Below are 16,786 nucleotides of genomic sequence, written 5' to 3' on the forward strand. Positions count from 1 at the left end.
GTTTGTTGTGTTCTCAGTGATGTTTCCAGCTGCTCCCAGGCCATGCTGAGAGCCAGCCACATGGGAGGAGGTGCAGCTCTATAAGGCTAGGGACCCTGGGCATTCCTTTTCTCCCTTCTTCCAGATGTGGATAGAGGTCAACTCAAGGAGTGGTGTTGTCTCAGGGAAAGATGTATTCATGGGGTCACTGTTTCTCCAGATGAGTTAGATGGCATAAAATTTAGGCTCTCTTCAACCTCACACTTAGCAAGGTTGCTGGATGCTGGTATTGATCAGCAGGCTCTTGGGTTTCACCCACAGACCCCAAGCGAGCCCCTGGCAGGGGTCCATGAAAGAACTTGGGGCCCTGGAGTGCAGGGTTTCTAGTTCTGGCCCATGAGCACCACCTCAATTATTCACTGGGGGTGGCTCTTTTGGTATTCAGCTTTTTTGCCAAACCAGTCTCCCCTGCAGTTCTGCTGCCTCCACCTGGCACCCTCTAAAAATCCTGCTTCTCACCACTGGGTGCTGGTAAAGGGCCAGATTCTTACGTCTGGGCTCAGTAACCTGGGAGTGAGAAGGTTCATGGCTTAAGAAGAAAGAAGGTTTCAAGCTGCCCCCACAGGGGACTGTCCTACCCCTGCTGTGCAAGTACAGAGGTATGACCCAGACCAGAGGATGTAAACCCACCTGGGACCCGATTCTTCTGATGGTGGGACTTTCTCCTAGGTCCTAAGGCTCTGGGACTGTCTAGTCTTGGCAGCTGAAAAATTCCCTGGGGCGTATGGAGGGCCTTGTTCACCAGTCTACCTGTTCTTCAAGGTCATAGGCCATTGTTAGCAGCTGTGGGCAGGCTAGGGGGCCCAGAGGTCAACACTCGTTATACCTTCTTAATGAAGCACCCTCAAGCTGCCTACAGTGATTCTCATGTTGGGGAAATCACACCGTTCTTAAATAGGTTGAAATGTGAACAGACTCCTAAAGTCAGTTTATGTCTGAATATTTTCCTCTTATTGGACGGGTTCCCTGCTGACTCCTGGCATCTAATTTGGGTGTGAGCACTGCCTGCAAGACACCAACCCATCCCCAGGGTGCATGTTTTGCACCTCTCAGAGCTGGGGCACATGGCCCCATCCCGTAGTGTCTTCCTGTGTAACTGCTCTGCGTATTGTGCCCATTGGACCTGACAGCCCTTCCTCAGACATGGCACCCTCTACTGGCTCTATCATGGAGGCCCTGAGACAGAGCCGCCTTCCCAGCCCCCTTCCATCAGTGACACGATGTGACCTGCTGGCACGTGGTCTCAGACCCAGCCCACCCTGGGTGAGCCAGTCTTCACCCTGTTTAATATTTTGTGTGTGTGAGCTGCCTCAGATCTTCATGGGGTGGGCTGGGGGATAGGATATGAAGTAAAATACAAGTGTTGGTATTTTGACAGGTGGAGTGAAGAGGAGAAAGCACTAAAGAGGCAGTAAGCACTGGAGGAGCAGTTGCTGGGCCATTGGGTCAGCTAATCAGGTCCAAGCACCCCCACCCGCTGGCTTCTATTAACTAAACCTATGATGGCCTGGGACAGATGTAACCACTGATGGTTACAAACCAATCCTTGAAGAAAAAAAAAAAAGATCAAGACATGCACAGCTGTAAATTTTGCAGTTAATACACATGTCCTGGGGCACCTGGCTGGCTCAGTCGGTAGAGCATCCCACTCTTGATCCCAGGGCCGTTGAGTTGAAGCCCTACATTGGGCCAGGAGCCTACTTAAAAAATATGCAGGGGGTGCCTGGGTGTCTCAGGTTGAGTGGCTCTTGATTTCAGTTTCAGTTCATGATCTCACGATTCCTGGGATCGAGCCCAGAGTAGGGCTCTGCGCTGACATAGTGGAGCCTACTTGGGATTCTCTCTCCCTCTCTGCCCCTCCCCTGCTCATACTCTCTCTCAAAATAAACAAAAAAAAAAAAACTAAGCATGTCCCCAGACCCAAGACCACCCCAGCAGGGCCCATGGTGCCCCAGTGGCCTGCAGTTCTCAGGTTCTTTGTGTAACAACCCCAAGTTCATGTCTCTCCTGGACTTTGATTCAGCCTGCAGCTACACAATTTAGGGGGAAATGCTCTGGTTTTTTGGAGCATTCCACTTTCCAGGGCCAGGAGTGGGTGGCAGAAGACAGGTGCAAAAAGAACCAATGCAATTTGCACCCAAAATGCCAACACACAGATAAGTTTATGAAGCAGATTTGACGATTCTTTTGTGAGCTGGCAGTTCAGCACACGTACTCTTAAGTCCCACTCACAGCTGGGATAGGAGAATGTGGTCTGTCCTTAATCCCACAATGACGGGCTGTTACAGCAGAGGATCTGAGGCCCACACCACCCAACTCCCACCCTGCTCTCAGCACAGAATAAAACAGTTCAGGTCAACCAAGCACAGGCAGGAAGGTTTAATCATTTTCTCACACAAGGCAGTAACAGCAAGTGGCACAGTGATGGGTCCACATGTGGCCTAAGAAATGGGGCAGCAGAGGGTGTCATGGATTCAACCACAGCCCCGGAATGTGGGCCTCCCCACCAGACCTCTGCAGCTCTGGTGAAGTGTGCATGTGAGCAAATCCTCCATGGCCTGGTTCTGTGAGCAGTCAGGACCCGGGGTGAGGGCAGAACCCTGTGCCACTGAGATCCAGCATGCAAGGAGGCAGAGCCTCGGAAAGGGTGCTTCCCACCCGTGTCTCCAATAAGCCTGCAGTGAAGCGTGCCAGGCTGCTTCCTGGCTCTCTCCTCTGGGCAGCTGAGAGGGGCTTACCCACCCTTACGGTCACCAGCCTGCCATCCAGGCAGAGTGGAAAAGTGGGCTCCCTTCTGGGCCTGCTCAGTCCTTTTCCTAGACCATCTTGGTTGTACTCGTAGACAGGGAGGGAGACAGGAGACTAGCCTCATGTGTAAGACAGGAGACACAGCCCCCAGGACAGGGCAGGGGTACAAGGAGGGCATGGATCTGCAGCAGGGGCTGGGCTATCAGCCTTTCCAGCAAAGGCAGTGACTCCATCCCAGGCCCCCAGGGCTGGGCCAACCCAGGACAAAATTTCAGAAGTACAATTTTTAGTTGCTAAAATGAGAAAAGGCTTCAGCTACTTTCATTTTCCTGTGAAGTTAATTTTTCTCTTGAAAAAGCAAAACCAAGCTAACTTTGCATCAGCCAGCCTTGTCCTAGCCCAAACCCCCGAAATGCCGGACACAGGTGTCCTCGTCCATGTGACCCTCACTCATCCAGGGCCCCTTTATCTGATCAGTCTGGAAACTTGGGCCAGAGCACCTACATAGCAGTTGCAGACTTGGCTTGGAGTACTGGACCCTCCCAGCACAGCCAGGAGCACAGCTGGGCCAGGGAGGTCAGAAACCCACACCAGCTGGGTAGCCCATGTAGTGCAGAAACACATAGTTCCCCAGGCTTTGCCACAGCTACCTGCCCAGACCCCAGAATCCAAAAGCTCAAAACTAAAAACAAGCTCACTGCAAGGTGCATGCAAGGTCTCAGAGGAGCCCAGCAGGTGGCTCCACCTTCCCCACCTCCTTGGGACAGGTGGGCTAAAGCTGCGGGGCCAGCTGCCCTGGTCAGTGCTGTGAGCCCCAATTTCCTGCAGAAAACTGGGAACATCTCATTCTTTACATCTTTCTTTCCTTTCCCACCCCAAGCCACCACCATGATCCCCATGGCCCTCCAGAAACAGCACTGAAACAAGCAAGGCCACTGCCAGGGCTCCTAATCCTTGGGGAGATTGGGGGGTGGGATCTGCAGGTCAGAGGGCTCCACGCCCCAGATGTCCTGGGCATACTCTGTGATGGTCCGGTCACTGGAGAACTTGCCTGAGCAGGCAATGTTCCTGATGACCTTCTTGGTCCACTCCCTGGGGTTCTGCAGAGGGAAGGAGAGGCTGAGTAATCGTAGGCACCACATAAGACAACCTGCACTTCCAGAACTTCAGGACTGTTCCCAGATGAGCTCTTAGCCCCTGGGAAGCTTGATGAACAAAGAGGAAATTGCAATCAACAGCTCATTCAAATGGGGGGACCCACCAACCAGAAAAGCTACCAGATGATTAGATACAAGGGCAAGGATTCTGAGAAGGTCCCGGACCTCAAAATGCACCATGTCCTCTGGGGCACGGCCCACCATGACAAAGAAATACCACCAGGTGAGTACTTGCCACTGGCTGGATCCAGGGAAAATGGCCAGGTGGTCTCCCATCCACAGCTTCCCCCAGAGCCTGGCAACCACCCCTAGACTGAGCCAGCACCAAGAGGAGTCTTCCCGAAAGGGCACACTCTGCTGAGGTCTGGGTCAGAGGAGCAAAGGATCCCCCCAGAGCCCGGCCTAGTCACTCAGTTTCCCATCCCCCCCCACCATTCTTTCATGGGTCCCGAAGGACAGACAGCTTTCCTAAGGGCAGGGGGTGGGGGCCAGAACAGCAACAAATCAGAAATACAAATCCCACAGGCCTTGTCCAAGAACCTGGGAAATAATCCATCCAACCCACAACTCTGCGGTCACACCATGGTAGCCAGAGTCCTCTCCCACTGCCTCCCCTCCCCACCCCCAGGAAAGGGAAGAGAAGAGGGCACCAAGGGACACCCTCGAGACCCCACATGGAGACACCCACTCCCCCAGGGACACTGGCCAGCACATGCTCCACACAGAAAACAGGACCTCCCTTGTCCACTTTTACCAAGGAGTAGGGAGCTGGCTGCAGTGGTCCTGCCCTAAAAAGGCTGCTCCTCACAGCTATGGGTCCCTCACTCTACTTAACATTGAAGCTCACACTTTTCCAAGGAAGCATTCCCATTCTCATTTTAAACACAGGCTTTCTGTGTGCACATACAAGTCTTCCTGGCTCCACACCTGCTCCCTGCACCCTCCTGATCATAGCCACATGGGAGTGCAGAACCACAGGCTGAGGCATTGCCCATTGCCTCTGCCGTCTGCAGGAAGGAAACTCCTGTCCTGCTCACTTGTGTTCTGCGGCAGCTGCTCGCAGGCTGTGTGGAAACGTGCCAGTGTGGACAGCGGCCTGGTCCCAGGGGCACCAGCCTTTACCAGGGGCGAGCAGAGAGACGGCTAAGTCAGTCTGAGTGGAAGCAGCCCCATTCAGCCTGAGTCCATGATGCAGCTCAACGGTGAACTATGACCTCCCGGGACTGGACCTCATAGATGTCCCCTGCTGCTATCCTGCCAGGGCCGCCCTCACCAGCTCTGGGGCCCGAGAACCATACCCTGTACAGCTGGTCCACCTGGGCCTGGCATGCCACATACGCTTCATAATCTGCAAACACCTTGAACCTGAAATGGGAGACAAGAGGGTGGTCCACCGTGGCAGGTGGTCAGGAAACAGGTCCCAGCCATCTAGGTCCTCACACTTTAGGATGACAGAGCCCACCTGGCCACAGAGGTGGCTCTAATGAGCAATACTTTTGTCCTGGGGTACTATTCTATAAAATCCTTGTTTTAAGCCTATGTTTCTTTAAAGAAGTGGGTGTTTCCAATGCACCCTCTCCATGCATGTGGGGTAGAGCCGCACAGGCTGAGAGGCTTCCTGCGGACTCCATCTCCCAGGTGAGGGGGCACAGGATGACAGTGAGGCTCTACGCAGCCATCTGTTCCCAGGTCTAACTGGGCCAAAAATTGGTGGTCTAGAGAAAGGATGTTGTGGGTAAAAATGTAGGATTTATGAACACAGAAATGCATTTTTGTTTATGATGGAGTCACAGGGACAATTCATGAAACTGCTAAATTTTTCCTTGGGGCGCCTGGGTGGCTCAGTCGGTTAAGCGTCCGACTTCAGCTCAGGTCATGATCTCATGGTGTGTGAGTTCGAGCCCCGCGTCGGGCTCTGTGCTGACAGCTCAGAGCCTGGAGCCGGTTTCAGATTCTGTGTCTCCCTCTCTCTCTGCCCCTCCCCTGTTCATGCTCTCTCTCTGTCTCAAAAATAAATAAACATTAAAAAATAAATAAATAAATAAATAAATAAATAAATAAATTTTTCCTTGATCACAGACTGAGCCAGGGCCCAGCTCCCAGCCCTGTATGTGTGGGGCTGCAATCTGATCTGACACCAGCTCACAGCACTCATGGGAAGAGCAATAGACAAAACCAATCCAAAGGCAACTGAGAGTGGAACAGAGGTCAATTCTCAGCATTTGCCAGATTCAAGGATTCTTACCAACAGGGTGGAGCAAAGAACTGTCAAAAGAGGGCAAGTGGCATTGCTGACCTGCTGTAAATTAGTGAGTCTGTAAATGTGGATGTTATAATCAGGGATAGTTGTGTTGTAAAAAACCATTAACTACATCGTACTTTATGTCACAAGTTAATTCCATTTTAACCACTCTGTGTCACCACCGGCCAACATTTGCCTCAGCTGGGACTGCAGGACCATGACTGTGGAGGCACAGTGCCCCTCACCCCCCATTTCCCGGAGGTTTCTGGTGTGTCCTGCCCAGACTCCTGTTCTCCCCGGGGAAGAGAGGACTCAGGAAATGCCTCCAGGCAGCCCCATCTGAAACCACCTTCTGCTTGTCATGCCGTTCTGGGGGTCAGCCAGTGCTGGGGGGCCTAGGGCCAGATCATGAACCAGCAATCCCTACCACCAGGGTCCCCCAGCATTCAAGCACCTCCAGAGACCACAGCAGGCCCTGGGTATAGCATGTCACGGTTGGCGGCCTGAGGCTCTGCCCATGGGCTGGGGGAGGGAGCCAGCCTCACCTCGGTCCAGGGTCACTCCCAAAGTGCAGTCTTGAGCCCACCAGGAGGACCCATCTATCTGACCAGCCAGTGGGGAAGGACATAAGGACAAACCTGTCGTGGTTCAGCAGCATGTTGACAATGTCCCTGAAGCAGTCTGGATCCTTGGGAGAAAAGAAACCACTGCTGATCTGGTCCACGGCCTGCTTCAGCTCAGGCAGGCGGTCGTAGTACTCTCTGGCATTGTACCTGTGGGGAGGTGGGGCCGAGCGTCAGCCTTCAGGGTGAGCTGCAGGGCTGTTTGTACTGGGCACCTTCCTGGTCCGAGACTGCCCCAGGCTCCAGGCCCAAGTGCTGCTGGGCCCTGCAGTGATGTGCTGGGTGTGCAGAATGAATCCCACCGGCTCCTTGTGATTGCTAGAAGACACACAATCACTGGCATGGCACTATCACACTCCTACAGGAGGCTGCTTGAGAACTGGCCTGCTGCATGCCATCTCCACCCCACCTTGCTGCACCCTGCCCTTAACGATGCCCCCTGCTTCCTGCCACCACCCTGCCCCCTGCCACTGGGACAATGAAGAAGGAAATGAAACATAAACCAGACACAACCAGACACAACAGTCCTTGGCCATCAGGGAGTTGGGGAGGGAAGCATGGAGCAGATATGCAGTCTCAGAACACGGGATGGAGCAGAAAGCCCAAATAAGGGGCAGGTAGGAAAGGGCACAAGGGGCAGTGTACTCTCAAGCTGAGACATCTAACTCACCTTGAAGCTGTGACTTTTTAGGTGACATTTGGGTTTTCACCCGGCTGGTGCCTGAGGCCTCACCAACTCCCCTGAGGGCTTTTAGACAATTAGGCAATACTGTCTTTTCTTTTTAATTATTGTTCAGAATCAGGCTAGGGCCAGACTCAAGAGTGTCCACAGTCATGATCAAGAGTGTCCAAGGTCATGAAACATGAGGAAAGGCTGAGAAAATGTCACAGACCAGAGGAGACAGGAGACCTGCTATCTAAACACAGAGGGGTGCCCTGGAAGGGATCCTAGGACAGAAAAGGACATTCATGGGAAACACTAAGTATGGATGTTAATAAATAACAATGCACCACTACTGGTTACCTAATTTTGATAACGTATGACTTTAATTAGGAAAATGTAAGCAACAGGGGAGATGGCAGAAGGGTCTATAGGACTCTGTGCTATCTTTGCAACTTCTCTGTAAACATGAAACTATTCCAAGGGTTACTTTACAGAATCTGGCCAGAGAATCTCAGCAGTAGCTCAGCCCCAAATCCCCACACTGGCTGAATGCTCAGAGCTTTCCCTCCAGAGACCAGAACCTTCTACCCTTTTGAAAAGACTCACTCTGGACCCCAGGGACTGGGCCCATGGAGACAAGCACAGAGTAGCCAGCTCCCACCCAAGCCAGCGTCCCAGGACAGCTGGTGGGGTGCTCAGGCCAGGAGCAGGCTCAGCCAGCATGCCCACAGCCACCCCCACCTGCCAGGCGGGCATCTCCCCCAGCAAGCGCAGGCCTGGCTCCCAGAGCCCTCTTGGCACCCCCAACCCCCAGTGCTCCAAGCAGTGTCTGGGATGCTGTAGTGCCCCCGATGGCACAGGAAGGAATACATACCCTTTCCGGTCCAGGGCCTCAACGTCCTCTACACGCATGCCAAAGATGAAGAGGTTCTCAGCCCCAGCTTCCTCAGCCATTTCCACGTTGGCGCCATCCATCGTGCCAATGGTGAGGGCCCCATTGAGCATGAACTTCATGTTGCCCGTGCCCGAGGCCTCGGTGCCCGCAGTGGAGATCTGCTGTGACAGGTCTGCGGCGGGGATCACTGCAAGCAGGTGGGCAAGAAGGTGCATCACCACAGACCGCTCACAGCATGGCAGCAATGGGAACTGTGCAAGACACCACACGCCCACTGCTGGCGTTCCCAGAGCAGGTGCCATCTCCCACCCACTCCAGGATGGGCCTGAGCCCTGCAGCCCACCCTGCCCACCTATTAAGGGCTTTCCTTCCTGATCCAGGGCAGCCTGAGGTCAAGATGGTGACTCCTGAAGAGAAGACCCCAGGTAGCAAAGGACCTTTGTTCTAGAACCTTCCAGGGACCAGGCCCAACCATACTCTGAGGTCCTCTGGTTCTTGCTTTTGATGTCATCATTCTCTTTCATCCTGACAGCACTTCTGTCTCATGCCGTCAGCCCATAAGTCTCTTCAGAGCACTTCAAAAGGAAACTGGACTCTTAAAGAACCAGAGAACTAGGAAGGCAGGGGTAATTTCCTTGTGTTCACATGCACACGAGTCACTCTGTGCTGTGTGCAGACTGGGCCCAACCAGCCACAACGATGACCCAAATGCAGTGGCCCTGAGGTGTCTCCAAAGGGTGGGCTCCCTGTGCCTCCAAGACATGATGGATGGGAAAGCCTCATCTTCCCACCCTGCCTTGGCATCCCTGCCCCCACATTCTCAGCTTGTCAATGGAGCTGATGCTGCTTCCCCAGCCCAGTGGCTGGCACTCAGGGTCTGTGAAGAGTGAAGTCCAGCTCTTCTTCAAGGTCAAGCCCAGGAGCCAAGATAAAGAGATACAGGCATCTCTGGCCCCCATGCAGCTCCACACTGAAGGCAGAGGGACACAAGCAAATGTGACAGTGGACACATTGCTGCAGCAAGTTTAAGACCCCAGCTCTGAGGCCCTAGAGCAGGTACCCCAAGACCAGTTCTGAAGATGCCCAGGAGCCAGCTGGTCCCATGTAACAGTGAGGAGGGGGAGTTCCACGTGCAAAGGGCAGTAAGATGTGCCAGAAGCTCAGTGAAGAACTAAGCACATTACTGACCCTGAACCGCATATGGTCTGTGACAGCAGAGGGACCAGAGAGACGGTTCAATGACCTGGCTGAGCTGTCAGGAGAGGGGAGCATATCTGCCTGCACATCGTTACTCAGCACAGCAGGCAGCAGCTGATCTGTGTGAGCTGCAGAGGTGCCTACTACTCAGAGCCAGAATTCCAGGCTCAGGTTTCCCATCACCTGGTTGGGCAAATCACCTTCCTGCCAGGGTCTCCACAAGTGGCCAGTTTAGAAAGGCCTGTCCAGGTCAGGAAAGCCATGCTCCAAGGCACATTTGGCTGCAGGAACTTCTCCAGATGACAGCACACATCCTTGAAGGAGCAACCCCAGCCTGAACTCTCACCAAAGGGCTGGGTTGTCAGGCCTCGGGCTGCTCTCAGAAAGGACCAAAGAGGCAGGTGCCGGCCCAGATCACAAGTAGGTAATGCCCTTGAGAGTATATAGGTGGTGACAGCAGACGCATCCTCTGGGGGTGGGAGAAGGGAGGGAGGAGGCTGCCCTGGAAGCACATCCTGCCAGCAAGAGCAAGCTCTAGGAGCAGGAAAGAAAACTGGGGGCAGAACAAGGAGAAGGAATGAGGTCACAGGAAGAAGTGAGAAAGTACAGAGACAAAGGTTGAGGGTAATTCTCCACGTGTGAAGGGCAGAGAACTTCCCCAAAGCCTTTTACTACTAGAACAAAGTCTCCCTCTGGCTGGGGCGCCTGGTGTCTGGGACCAGCAATGACCACCCATACTGTGCCCAGGCAGGGGCAGGCCTTCCTGTCTAACATGGGCCTACCTTTCTCAGCCAAGGACACTCGGTAGTTTTCCAGGAAGATCACTTTAAGCCTGTCGCCCACAACTGGATCGTGGTTGACGACATTGCCGATGGATGTGACCAGCTTGATGATCATCTTGGCCATGTGGTAACCAGGGGCTGCCTGGAGATGGGAGGGGAAATTCAGCATGAACACACCTATGTGCTGGGCAGCACAGGGTCCTCGGAGGGTCTGGCATCATTCCCTGTAACCGGGGCCCCATGCTAGATCACTGAGGTCACACCCAGTTGAGTGCCGCCCCCCCTCCATGTCCTGCATGCAGTCTGGCAGACAGCTTCATGACAGAGGAACCTGCTCTCCGTGGGGTGTGATGTCTACCCGTGACCCAGCTCTACCAAGCGCCTCTCCTGACAGCTGCCCCAGCCTGTGCTGAAACCTGCCAGCCTCAAACCTGTTCTCCAATTCTAGCCAGCTCTTCAGAAATGAGGACATGAAAGGAGCAGGACTTTTAGAACCACCAACTTATAGGAAACACAGGGAACTAAGGGGCATACTGGACATGCCAGACAGATGTGCTCAGAAAAGCCAACCTGGGGAAGACACAAAGCCCAATCTCTGTAACAAATCAGTTGCAGAGAGAGAAGAGAGGTAGGCGTGGGGAAAAACCTACTGATGACAAGATTTAACAGACAGCAAGCAATTACATGGTTAGGCCCTGCCAGGGTCCAGATTCAAACAAACTATTCCAGATATCTGTAACTTTACTATCTACGTGAGAAGATGGTATCATGTGGTGGTGTTCAAAAGGGTCTGTACTTATTGTGGTTTTGGAGGAAAACAGCATTGGGAACACATGTGAAATACTTAGAGGTAAAGTAATTCCAGGTCCAGAACTCATTTGGAATGATCCAGCGGAGTCTGGGATAGGTGTATGGATATTATTACTATTCTTCCTACTTTTGTCTATGTTGAAAAATTTTAATAATTAGCATTTAAAAAACTGTTTGAAAGCCTGTATCTCTAAGAAATGCACACTGGGATACTAACAAAGGAAATGGCAGGCACTCGGGGAGATGACCATGAGCTGCTGGCTGGGCAGACAGTGCCTGGCCCCGCCTGGTAGGCCCCCATAAAACAACTGGGCTCCACAGTGTCCTCATGTTCTCTGATGACAATGAGGCTCTTGGGGGAAAGTGGCAGAGGTTGGGGACACCAGCCTTAGAGCACAGAGTATGATGAGAAAACCCATCCATCAATGAGTAATGGCAACATACTGGGACTATGTGACTGAGTATCCAAAAGCATGTGTCACGGTGAATAAAAAATGAAATAAAGCTAGGCTGAGCTCACTCACCATGAGTATACATCTGGCTGATGAAGCAGCCAGCAATCTATGTCCACTCAGCACACGAGTACAGGGAAGTGAGTGGGCAGCATGCTGGGACCTGAGAGCTGGGCACAGGTGTGGAAGGGTGGTGGTTGTACAAGGAAAGGCATTGGATGGAGGGCCAACAAGTCCACTGGGGACTCCCCTTGGGGCTAGGACCCCCACTCTCATGTGCTGGGGTCCCATCCAGCTCCCTCTTAATGCTGAGCTGATGGACACTGAACCTACTCAGCCCACAAGCACACCTGGGGAAGCAGGGGGCCTCTGGCATTCCGTGTGTATGCTGCCTCTGAGCCTTTGCAGTCTCCAGCCCATTGCGCAGCTGGCACTCAAGTCAGGACACAGTGGCACTGACAAAAAGCATGGTGGTTTGTGCACTCAGGCTAAATATCAAGCAAGATGCAAAGAGAACATCACCTCACCTTGCCCCCGATCATGACAGTCCTGGGCACAAAGGCCTTGGTTGGGTCCTTCTTTATTCCTGTAGGACAAAAAAGAGATTCAGATAAGGCACTGAAGCCAGACATGCCCCTGCTTTGGGACACAGGATGGTGACCAGAATCCTCAGAGATCAACCCCAAACCAGGGGACATGCACAGCCACTGGGCCCCCATGTGCCTATTAAGAATTCCCACTTACAAAAGGGGGACAAGCCCCCTAGATTCTGCATTTATATCTCATGGTGAGGAAGGAGGCCAGAAACAGACTCTTCCAAAAGGCTCACAGGAAAAGATGCACCTCTGTTTCCAGAACAGCCCAAAGCAGGTGCCTGGCTTGAGTTCAATCAGTCACCAGCTGTCAAGGCCTTTGCACATGATGGGTATATGACAAAGAGGGGACCTTGAGATCATGGTAATGGCACTGTCAGCCCTCAAGGGATGTCAGGCGAGACCCCAAGTTCCCCGCCCCCCTACCTTCACTGTGATAAGAGGTAAGAGGCTATCCCAAAGCTCTCCCACACAGGGGCAGCCAGAGGGTCAAGTTACAACGGTCAGCTCCCCTGCAGCTCCAGTAGACTGAGGGTGTTCTCACCAGGCCCCTGGCTTTCAGTATCAGTGTATATGGGAAGTATTGGAGGATGTCTTCACAGAGGGGTGAGGCAGCCCTACACTGCCTTCACCAGAGGCCAAGAACCAGCCAGAGCAGTGAGAATCAGGGCTGAACTAACTCCAGGTTCTGCCAAGAACATGGCTGTGCCTTAGTTCTGATATCCTCCTGTTTCCAGAAATCAGACAGAACAACAGAGAGAATAGGAAAAAATAAAACAGAAACTACACTTCCACCAAAACTCAGAAAGAGGAAAGAGACACAAAGTCCAGGCCACTGAACAAGTTCTGCCAGTTTACAGGGTGGGTGGGGAATACGGCTTTGAGCACAGAGGTCTCAGGACCCAGCCTCCTCAGAGGAGCCGTCAGCAGCGCTGGTGTCTGGGGCACAGGAAGGAGGATGGGGGCCAGGAGGGCAGACCTCACCAGCCCCTCTCCTCTAGGAAACCCAAGAGGAAGGTCTGGCATCCTGGGGCAGAGGCCCCCAGGGCAGAAATCAGGGGAGCCAGGGCAGGTGGCCTCCTGAACCAGCCTGGGCTTGGAGAAACAGGAGTCCACGACTGCACAGAGAGGTGCCCGCAGCTGCCTTGGGGTGCCACAAAGCCCCTTTGGTAGCCCTGGGAGGTGCAGCTCAGGCAAATTTGAACAAACACAATACGTGGCTTTGCTACAGACAAGAAATGAAACCGACATCCCAGTGAGAATACCCAAATCTCCAACCTGTGATGGACGTCAGCTTGGAAGAGTCCACGGAGCTGAAATCAAGACCTCAGGGGGAGGACAGGACATGAAAGTGCACAAAATGAGAACTGGCAGGACACGGGAGTGACAAGAAGCCAAGAGAGAGGCAAGACACAGAAAGCAGAGCACACACAAAGGATGGAAACAAGAAAAGCAGACAACACAGAGAAGGAAAGACCTTTAGAAAAGTTCAGAGAGCAATGAAGAGACAAGAAGATGATAGGTGGAAGGAACCTAACACGCACCTCGCTGGAATCCTGGAAGAAGAAAACCAGAATAGCTGCACCTAACAAATGTTTTAAATTCATTTCAAGAAAACTTCTTAGAAATAATACAAGACCACAATAGATGCATTCAGAATGCCCTGAGCATCAGGGAAAACTGACCCACAATGCTCAGCACCAAGTCACAGCCCAGTAAATTTAGCACAGGTACTCAGGACAGCACAACACACCAATGCCCCATCCTCCAGACAGTGCAGGACAGACCTGAAAGATGCTTAAGGAAAGAAAGTAAAGCCAGCAACGTCACCTGCAAACCGTCCTCCATGTTCTAAACAAGCAATAATTCAGATCGTGGTCCACAGAAAGGCTGTAGTGAACCAAAGGGAAATCAAAGCAGGAAGGCAGGGCAGGACGGCTGGTGGTGACAGAAATCAGGCTGGGGACTGGGATGGCACAGCAGAGCCTCAAGGCTGTCTGCTGGACCAGGGAGAAACCATGCGTGCACAGGGAAGGGAGATGGTGAGGTGGAAATGAGCACAGGCCCCCAGCTACCTGCCTGGTAGAATAGCTGCACTCACGGGACGCCACGGAAAGCAGGCCCAGAAGTGGCAGGTCCTGGGAAGTACACAAGACCGTGCAGAGACTAGGACTGCAGGGGGTGGGGGGTAGCTGGCGCATGGGAGGATGTTCTTGAAAGGAGCTTTGCATCTTGAAAAGAATATTTGTGGTTCCTTTGGTTTTCAAAATGAATAGTCACAGCATTAAATTACAAAATTTTAAAATATAAGTTTTTCCTTAAGGCTTTGTTATATTTATAAATCTAAAAAATATTCATATTTACTTTTGGGGGTCTTTGATTCATGTTTGCTCTCATAATTGAATGCTGCCTGAACAATTTAAGGTACGTGTATAAATTTAACACATTCTATTTCATTGTTTTAAGTGCACTTTAAGTGTCTCTAATAAGTAAAATCTTTCCAAATAAGACAAGTCTAATGACAAACAACTAAATTTTTTTTTTTTTCAAAGTTTTTTATTTATTTTTGGGACAGAGAGAGACAGAGCATGAACGGGGGAGGGGCAGAGAGAGAGGGAGACACAGAATCGGAAACAGGCTCCAGGCTCCGAGCCATCAGCCCAGAGCCTGACGCGGGGCTCGAACTCACGGACCGCGAGATCGTGACCTGGCTGAAGTCGGACGCTTAACCGACTGCGCCACCCAGGCGCCCCCAAACAACTAAATTTGAACTAAAAACTAAAGTAAACATATAGCCCAGCCTTTGAGTCCCATGACGCCACAGAGGACCCACTAGAACTGTGCAGGGCTGCAGCCAGGGCCCTGTGGCCCCCAGGGACACTCACGGTTGTACAGCGTGATGATGTGCAGGCAGTTCAGCAGCTGCCGCTTGTACTCATGGATCCTCTTCACATGCACGTCAAACATGGAGGAGGGGTTGATTTTCACCTTGTATTCCTTCTCCAGGAATGCAGAGAACTTCAGCTTGTTTTCCTGGGGAGAAAGGACAAAGATGGTCAAACCCCACAAGTCCCCAAGGTCTGACTAGGCTCCAGCTTTCCACTCAGAGCCAAGGGGACATCTCTGTCCCTCCACAAGCCACGCAGCAAGGTGGGGACTCTTAGAGGCCACAGCTGAGGGTGGAGACATTTTGAGGAAGGGAGGATGGGGGAATGGGGTGCTGAAGGTGGGCACACTCCAAGAGTCGCAGAAATAAACAGAAAACTAGACCAAAAGGCAAACCTGCGAAACGATAATAAAAGGGAGTCATGAGTGTGGTATAAAGGACACAAATGGGGACAGTCAGGGGGGAGGAGACTCAGGATGAAGGACTATTTCAGGGCCCTAAGACCATGCGGCAGCCCAGCAGAGACACAGGCTCATGAGGGACTGAGTTCTCCGTCAAGGCTGCCACCTGTCAGGTTTGGAGGGCTCCAGTGGCCCCGGCCTGTCTGGCTGTGAGGCTGGCTGCCCTGGGGAGAGGCTCTCATGCAGCCAAGCAGCACACCCGTGCATAGACGCCAGGACCAGATAGACTTTTGGAGCACCTCCCAGGAATGAGCTCTTCCTGCAGAACTTGGGGCCATGGCATGCCCAGGCTGCTCTGGGGTCTGCACCCATCTGCCTGCCTGCTCCATGACCTGAGGGCTGAGTGGGATGGATGGACTTGGCAGTCACTGGACCAGATACCTGGAACACGCAGGAATGCCGCCCCATGCTGGGCCTACCTGCTTGACCTTGGCCACGTCCCTGATGAGTGCCTCATCGTTGACCAATGGCAGCAGCTTCTTCAGTTGGCTCAAGTCAGTCAGGAAACCCTCCCCGATTTTCTGGAGAATCATAAAGGGACACATGCTTGGGGTGCCTGGGTGGCTCAGTCAGTTAAGAGGCCACCTTCAGCTCAGGTCATGATCTTGCAGTTTGTGAGTTTGAGCCTGGCGTTGGGCTCTGTGCTGACAGCTCAGAGCCTGGAGCCTGCTTCTGATTCTGTGTCTCCCTCTTTCTGCCCCTCCCCTACTCAGACTCTGTCTCTCTCAAAAATAAATAAAACATTAAAAAAAATTTTTCTTTAATTAAAAAAAAAAGGGGGATACATGCCTTCTGCCTATTGTAGGACCTGTCCTCCTGAAGACTGTCCTCCATTTTGTCATCCCCACCTCTGCTTTCCTCCCTGGATCTGCTCTGGCTTGGCTCCAGGCCAGCTTTTCTCTCACAGCCCAGCTCTGGGGAAATACCCCCACACTGTGGCCTTGACCACCATGGGCAGCCCCACCCCCAGCCTCCCTCTCAGTCCCTGGGCTTGCTCCTGACATTATGTCCCAATCTGGTCAAGCTCAAACATCCACAACAATCCCACGAGCTTCCCTTGTCCCCTTTACAGAAAGGCCCCAAACCTGGGGGCCAACCGTGGCCCAGCGGCTCCTCCTGGCCTGGGCCCTGTCTGCCATCCATCCCCAAGGCTCTGCACCTGCCAAGTCTGTGAAATAATAGAGCACCTTCCAGTCACTTCCTGGCCCTGAACTCTCTGCACTACAGCAGCGTGGT

General features: G+C 52.7%; 1 protein-coding gene across 1 annotated transcript in view; it reads right to left on the reverse strand.

Annotated features, from left to right (window-relative positions):
* Window positions 1-2,403: 2,403 nt before the first annotated feature.
* The window catches only part of PYGB (glycogen phosphorylase B), a 59,315-nt gene continuing 44,932 nt past the window's right edge, over window positions 2,404-16,786 (reverse strand). Inside the window, exons 13-20 of the mRNA XM_058684669.1 lie at window positions 15,970-16,071; window positions 15,088-15,235; window positions 12,137-12,195; window positions 10,348-10,489; window positions 8,348-8,555; window positions 6,825-6,959; window positions 5,243-5,309; window positions 2,404-3,887 (exon numbers count right to left, since the gene is read on the reverse strand). Coding sequence (XP_058540652.1) covers window positions 3,735-3,887; window positions 5,243-5,309; window positions 6,825-6,959; window positions 8,348-8,555; window positions 10,348-10,489; window positions 12,137-12,195; window positions 15,088-15,235; window positions 15,970-16,071 — 1,014 coding nt within the window. The 3' untranslated portion in view covers window positions 2,404-3,734. The remainder of the gene's footprint in view (window positions 3,888-5,242; window positions 5,310-6,824; window positions 6,960-8,347; window positions 8,556-10,347; window positions 10,490-12,136; window positions 12,196-15,087; window positions 15,236-15,969; window positions 16,072-16,786) is intronic.

Source organism: Neofelis nebulosa, chromosome 9 (assembly GCF_028018385.1).
Source record: "Neofelis nebulosa isolate mNeoNeb1 chromosome 9, mNeoNeb1.pri, whole genome shotgun sequence".
NCBI lineage: Eukaryota > Metazoa > Chordata > Mammalia > Carnivora > Felidae > Neofelis > Neofelis nebulosa.